At 42.1% G+C, this 7,878-nt stretch overlaps 1 protein-coding gene across 1 annotated transcript; it reads right to left on the reverse strand.

Moving 5' to 3' along the window:
* Positions 1–4,931: 4,931 nt before the first annotated feature.
* mycb (MYC proto-oncogene, bHLH transcription factor b) lies at positions 4,932–7,534 on the reverse strand. The gene is made up of 3 exons (XM_029641968.2): positions 7,385–7,534; positions 6,265–6,925; positions 4,932–5,777 (listed from the first exon to the last, which is right to left on the reverse strand). The coding sequence occupies exons 2-3, from the start codon at positions 6,914–6,916 to the stop codon at positions 5,233–5,235; spliced, it is 1,197 nt and encodes a 398-aa protein (XP_029497828.1). The 5' UTR covers positions 6,917–6,925; positions 7,385–7,534; the 3' UTR covers positions 4,932–5,232.
* Between the last annotated feature and the right edge of the window lie 344 nt (positions 7,535–7,878).

The following is a 7,878-nucleotide window of genomic DNA, read 5'->3' on the forward strand; positions in this document are numbered from 1 at the left end:
GACTTGAAATTGAGCTCAGGTGCATCCCTGTTTCTATCGATCATACTTGAGATGTTTCTACAACTTGATTGGTGTCCTCCTGTTAAATTGATTGGACATGATTTGGAAAGCCACACACCTGTCTATATAAGGTTCCACAGTTGACAGTGCATATCAGAGCAAAAACCAAGCCATGAGGTCGAAAGAATCTGAGGAAGGGTAACAAAACATGTATGCAGCATTGAAGGTCCCCAAGAAAACAATGCCCTTCATCATTCTTAAATGGAAGAAGTATGGAACTACCAAGACTCTTCCTAGAGCTGGCTGCCCGGGCCGCTTAACAGACCTCTTGGAGTTTGCCAAAAAGTCCCTAAAGACTCTCAGACCAAGAAACAAGATTTTATGGTCTGATGGAACCAAGATTGAACTACTTTACCTGAATACCAAGCGTCACTTCTGGAGGAATCTTGGCACCATCCCTATGGTGAAGAACGGTGGTGGCAGCATCATGCTATGGGGATGTTTTTCAGCAGCAGGGACTAGGAGACTAGTCAGGATCGAGGGAAAGATTGACAGAGCAAAGTACAGAGAGATCCTTGATGAAAACCTGCTCCAGAGTGCTCAGGACCTCAGTCTGGGGCAAAGGTTCACCTTCCAACAGGACAACCACCATAAGCACACAGCCAAGCCAACGCAGGAGTGGCTTTTGGGACAAGTCTCAATGTCCTTGAGTGGCCCAGCCAGAGCCCGGACATGAACCCGATCTAACATATCCGGATAGACCTGAAAATAGCTGTGCAGCAACTGAGTGAAAGGTCTGAATAGTTATGTAAATGTGATATTTCAGTTGTATTTATTTATTTTATTGCTTCGTCATTATGGGGTATTGTGTGTAGATTGATAAGGGAGAAAGAACAATTTAATCCATTTTAGATTAAGGCTGTATTGTGACCAAAATGTGGAAAAAGTCAAGGGGTTTGAATACTTTCAGCAAGCTAAAAACACAGAGCCTAACGTTAGCTAGCTAGCTGCTACGAGGATGTCATGTCATGCCATTGGAGGAGTGTGTGGGTGACTTTTTCCCCTCCTATCGTTTTCCGGTGGCTATACACAGCTAGAGATGCAGCTGTCATTTGGTTAGCTAGTAAGAACTTTAACAACTGTTATCCAGGTAGCACATCTCTTGGATTTGCAAATTCACTTTTGCTATATTCTACGTTTTCAGAGCACAGAACTGCTGAATTGACTAATGTGCAACAGCCGCTGAATATGACCGGTATCAGTAAACACAGGCAAAAAAATGTCAATAACGCTCTAGATAACATGTAAACAGCCTAACCAGCTCTGCTACGGCGAGGAAAATGGTCAGAATGAGGTGTTCTCTCGTTTGTCTTGAAGTAGCTAGCTAGCGAGCTAGCCAACTTTAGCCAGTTAGCTTGGTTGCTTGGTTGGGACAAACATGCATTGGCAGGCAAGCTGCAGAAGGACGAGCAGGCTACAATTCCCCATTGTTTATCAGTGCGATTTTGATGGCCAACTAGCTGGAAAAGTTTAAGAGGGTTTATCTAATGTTCCTTCTCTAGAGTTTAGCTTGTCTCGCTCTGGCTAGCATTAGTTGTTGATCTTGTTGATGTGCATAGGCAACTGAACTGAGGGAGAGATGGCCTACCTTTTCATGGTTGTTTGATCAATAGGACTGTGAAGTTCCAAAATATATGAGGACTCCCGTGGTGTTTACATATTTGCAGAAATCCATTCAGGTCGTGCTGTTGCTATTGCCTGTCAACACACAGTCCAGTTCAAAGTGCGTGATGGCAGGCCCGTGTGGCAAATGACATGTTTCTATAAAGGCCTACTGGAGCTCTGATTGGCTGTAGCGCACCGGTGTCGACTCTAGCCCTGGACAAGACAGATGTTTTTATTCAGGTTTATTTACTGCACTGCCTTTTTAATTGTCCAAACGCAAGGCCGCTTTCTCACTCTATATTACTATAGCATTTTCACAAATGCCTTAATATTAGGTCATTCCCAAACATTCTAAGAATTTATTACATGAAAATTGCCATATCTAAGTGCTCGCTTGTCAGAAAATAATTTTTAAAAAGTGGCATTCTTCCTGGGGGTGTATATGAAAAGATTTTTGTAACATTTCATGTTGCTAATATGCTGTCAGTTCCCCATACAAATAATTTTCAAAGAGATGGCTAAAATAGAAAGCACAGTTCCACTCACCAGATGATGATCATTTGAAACGTAATGTCTTGTTTAAAGTTCTTTTTGATAACACCTGCTGCAAACTAGCCAACAACAAGGGGGTATTCTTCAGTGTTAACCCTTTCCTTTCCAACAAAAACTGAAGACATTAAATCAGAACATCATTGAAAATATCATTATCATTATTATTTTATAAGTCCTTAGCCCTTCTCTGAAGGCGTAGAAGGCCCATTGTTCCCCACTGTGTTTGGGTTAGTAATAATTTGTAGAATGGCTCTATTTTCCCTCAGCATTCATTTTTTTACTGTTCTGAATGTCTAAAAAATTCATATTTTGTTCTGAAATATGAACACAGAAATACTTTGAACTCTTATTATGGTGGTGATTTGACAAAATTACAATCATGGTCTTGAATTGGGCTCACATTTTCTTGTCTCTGTCTTTACTTGGTCTCTGACTCGATTTGCTCCGGTCTTGAATCGGTTCTCGCTTTAGATGGTCTCGAACACAACACTGCATTTTACTGCTCAAGATTAACTATAATCCAAACACAGACTTTTAAAAGTGAGAAATGGCGCTAGGGGAGACACTTGACTAAAACAGGATCATGACTCAGCCTTTCAGCGTTTTCAGACATTCCTGAGTTCTCGTGACAGTCTGAGAAGTGGGACAAGCACCTGACGTAAGGATAAGTCATCTCCAAAACATTGCCAGCTGGGGAGGAATAGCAGAGACATTGGGACTGGGGAATGAGGGAAGGGGAAGAGGAGGGGTGTCAAACTACTGCCAGATAAGATTTCCCATTCAAACTGCCAAGTATACAGTTCAAATGAATGTATATTGAACAAAAATATAAACGCAACATGCAACAATTCTAAAGATTTTGCTGAGTTACTGTTGATATAAAGAAATCAGTCAATTGAAATAAATTCATTAGGCCCTAATCTATGGATTTCACAGGACTGGGCAGGGGCGCAGCCATGGTTGGGCCACAAATGGGCTAACAGGGATGTAGACAAAGGTGCACAAAATTGAGAAATAAGCTTTGTGTACATATGGAACATTTCTGGGATCTTTTATTTCAGCTCATGAAACATGGTGTACTTTACATGTTGCGTTAATATTTTTGTTCAGTTTAGTTTGCTTTACAAAATAATTTGTAGCGTACATGTCATTCAAGATTCTAAACTGAAAGACACTGAGTGATTAACTAAAATGACTTGAGTGAAGTTGGTTCCCCTCCCCCCCTTGCGATACACTGCCTTATTTTCCCCACATGGACTACAGAGGGGCAGGGCAGCTTGTGTTCATGCATTTGCCCATAAAAGCCTGCACTGTCTACAATTTTAGCCGTCTTATACCACGATTTTGCCGTCCTTGACAAAATTACCAGTGTAGCCAAATTCTTAGGTCATAAATGATTGTCTGATGTCTTGGCTTGTTCAGTGTGACAGGAGCCGTGTGAATACCCATACTTGCGTCCTAAATAGTAGGCCATTTGAGAATGCTAAAAAAGTTTAATAGTATGCAACATTTTTAAAATCAAGTATACTTTAAATGCCCGGATGCCATACTCATTTAGGCTTTGACAACAGCTGATCATTATATATGGGGATGTGCTACCGATACCAACCAGTAGCAGCAAATAATGCAATCACGCTTGTTGCATTCTCAGCATGCCAAAATAATGTTTTATAGTATGTGATTTAAAAAAAAAGCTATGGTTTAAATGCCAGGATGTTACACCCCTTTCAGCTCTTCGTCTTGTAGAATTCGATGCACACTTTTCCACAATGCATTGGAAGAGGTGGGCTGAGGGACTAGTTCAAGGAGCCAAACAAAACCAGGCTACTTATTTGGGAAAATGCTGAATAGCAAAGCTTCTGCGGTGGTGTTCAAATGTAGGCTAATGTAGTTTTTGTTCTCCTTAAAATGACCACTAGTATTGCATCGTTGGCTACATATTTACCCAAAGTGGACCTCTGGGTCATTGAAGTGTTTTTTTGTTCTCGTGGCCTTCATCAGCGCAGGGGAGCTGAATGTGGCTGTGTTATTGATGTCAAGTTAATCAGACCTTTTGATTTGAACATATGGATTGGTTTAGATTTGTAGGCTAGGCTAACTATGTAATTTATGGAGCAAGCCTTAGCTGTCATTCTGATCGGTGCTTTATTTGTTTCGATTCAGCAGATCTGAATTTGCTATGCACCCACCCAACTAAAAAGTATGCGACGATGAGTACATTGTATGCAGTACGCTAATTCAGATACGGCAAGGGTCTTGGTTTGTTGATTAATTATCACTACGTGTGGTCATAGGTGCCGACAATGTTCTGACAGAAATGTTGAGCCTTCACTGTATAGTGTGGCTGGTGTTAGAAGATGATCCCTGTGACTGACCAATAGGAACACAACCGGAAATGACACCATGCAGGTTTCTTAAACCAACAGACACTCGTAAACCTATATTCGATCAGGAAACTGGGCGGTCAGTGTGATATGTAATGAACATTAAAGACACTGACATACAGTGTGGGACGGCCTTGAGCACATGGCTGTGTGCAGTAAACATGTACAGTGAAATTGAGCTTTGACATGAAATTTAAAGGGTTGGCGAAAGGCCAGCTAGTATGAGGCTGCTAGGACTGTGTGGTCAGAGTAAACAGGCTAGCCATGCTCATTACTATCTAATGCAAATTAAGTTCTAATTTCAAGGTAGGACACGTGACTCCAGTCATACATGATTTATAAAAATGTATTTGTGAGATCAATACATTTGAGAATTATGTACAAAACATACAAAAGCATTAAGTTAAGGTAGACAACTGTACAGAACCTTTCATCAGTAAAAATAAAATACTTAAATAAGAAATTGATAACCCCTATAAAGTTCAAGTGAGGCAGTGAAAGAAAATAATTCTGATTCCAGCCCAGGTGTCTGGCCGATACCGGTGATAACAAGTCATTTTTGCATTTGCATGCACCACCACTCTATACAAGAAGATACTTTAGGCATAAAAACATGGCATCCTTTCATAAATTAAACTTGCTGAGAGTTCCTCAGCTGTTCTAGTCTGCTTTTCAACTGTGCACTCTTTTTCCTCAACTGCTCTTTCAACAATAACAGTTTCTGCTCGTCCGTTTGCATACTGAAAATGCACTCTGTTGCCTTTTTGAGTATGACCACTTTGGCTGCCTTCTCATTGTTCGCTACGTCCGGGATCTCGTCCCGTAATGCGAAAAAGCTCAACTTGAGCTCGTTTCGCCTTTGCCTCTCCAGCACATTGTGAGTCCTGCGTTTGTCATTATCCTCAGAGTCTGACGTTCTGGGACTCGAGCACTTGCGGTTGTTGCTGATTTGCTTGAGTACTCTCCCACTGCTCTCAAACTTAATCCTCTTGATGGGCTGCTCGCTCCTTGTCGACGGGTGAGCGGCGTAGTTGTGTTGGTGGATGTTGACGTGACACCGTTTCAGGACAAGGGGGCAGAGGTGTGTGCTACTAGACATGTGCAAGTCTGACCTCCTTACAGACTTTCTCTTTTCCACTGTCACCACGTCAATCTCTTCTTCCTCCTCTTCCTCTTCTGTAAAAAAAAAGCAAGCATTTATTATCCATGTGGACTATATATATCACCACATCCATTTGATGACTTTGGCTCCCTGCCCCTCAATGGTAGAGTTCATTTTCATGGCCCAGTTCCCGGGGTGGGTGGAGTTTGCTAATTTTAGACCATTCCATTGGTCTTTAACTGAAATCTCCACCCACCCTGTAACACAAAACGAACTCCACCATTCTGCTGAGCATTGCTGCACAAGGTAAGTGCAACGGCCAACTCCCCACCCTTGGAAATTGAGGGAGACACCTCCTTACGCAAAAACCAGTGACATGGCAAACCCCATGCCCCACTTAAAAGCAGTACTCGCATTAGTAGTGTATTAATACAAATCACAAAACGCAAATCTGATGTATGCATGCTATCACAACATGAGTAATATATCTTTCTGCAAAAGATATGCAGTCCAGCTATTAATCATTTCATTACAGCATTAACATGTGGCGATAATACACACCTGAATCGCTATCGCTGCTACTACCACTGTTCGGTGGGGTATCCAAAGGCAATGCCATGGCACACGCTGTAGTCGTTTTTGTGTGTTTAGGGTTCTCGGCAACCGGGTAAGGGAACAACACCACAGAAGGGTCAATGCATTCCGATGTGGAGTTGTTCAGGTCTTGCAGGTAATTCAAGTTTGGATTCGTGCTGGTTACTGTGCTAGCTTCCCCGGCCACGCTAGAGTCCCTCCTCGCTTGCAGCGTTGCTAGTCTCTCGGACACTACTTTCTCCAGTTTAGCAGCAGCCGAAAAACTGCTCCACATACAGTCCCGGATAATGATAGATTTGAGAAAAGACTGAGAGTAGTCCGCGTCACAAATGAAACTATGGTTCACCACGTCATCCCCGAGAAATTCCGTGACCATCTCCAGCTGGTCTGCAGTCGAAGGGAAGAGGCTTGATAGAGAAGGTCGCCGGCTGGGAGAAAGCGGTGGTGTCGGCAGCAGCTCGAATTTCTTCCATATATCCTCGCTTGGAGCAGGGGGTTGGAGTTGGCTGTGTTGTCGGTGATAGAAATTATCCTCCTCAATGTCGAAGTAGAAGTAGGGCTGGACCGAGTCATAGTCGTAGTCATAGTTTTTACTGGCCATGTTTGAATTAAGCGGCATTGTGACTGCCTGTAATAAAGTGGGAGAAAAGAAAGGAGTCATGTTAGATCTGCGTCAGAACCTTAACTATCAGTTCATTTAAATGCCCCGTCTCCAGCCTCGGATGTTGGGAAATCATTCAATTATTGTATTGCAAAATCCATATATTTAAATGTCAAAACTTGGATTAACCAATTTCAAGAGTTCAGCAAGAACTAACGTTGGTTAACTAGGAAACTAATCCAATGCATCCCAAAGGAGCAGCTGTCAATATATATATATTTTTTAAACGGCCTTTCATGAGTCTATTTCGCAGTTTTACAATCCAGCTCGACACATTACAATTTACAGTGAGAAGCCATATTAGCCGAGAGATAGTTAACTAGAAAAGTCTAGCATTTGACTAAGACGTCGTCAAATTTCCATTTATTGACCAGTTTGTACAAGCTGTCAAAAACAAACATTAGAAGGAATAAGGCATATTTTTACCGTAGCAGTGACAGCACAAACAAAATACTTGTTCGTTGAGAAAGCAGGCGAAATAAAAGAGCCGAAGTCAACACCGTTGTTGTAAAGTCCTTTGAGCCCAGTGCTGCGTGTGTCTATCACCACCCTGCTGACTGCAAGATTAACAACAGCTGCTCCCGCGGCTTTTAATACTACGGATTTGGGTTCTCACTCCGCCAAACCACACTGCTCTTTCCCGCCAAATGCACATTGCGTAGTAACATAAACACTAAATATGGGGATTATTTTGCACAATAGAAATTATCCCTCAACTTGATACAATTGAGGTATGTGTTTGATTTAATATAAGGGTGGAGACTTTTAGCCCAATGGTGCTGCTATTTGGGGAACTATTTTTCAGGGCGGAATCATACATAGTGTGAGTTTGTGGAGGGGCGTGTCCGTAGTAAAGCGTAGCTCCACAGACCAGACAGAAGAATGGTAGTAAATGATGCAGGGGCTGTTCCGGGAAAATT

This window comes from Oncorhynchus nerka, linkage group LG9b, assembly GCF_034236695.1.
Source record: "Oncorhynchus nerka isolate Pitt River linkage group LG9b, Oner_Uvic_2.0, whole genome shotgun sequence".
Classification (NCBI taxonomy): Eukaryota; Metazoa; Chordata; class Actinopteri; order Salmoniformes; family Salmonidae; genus Oncorhynchus; species Oncorhynchus nerka.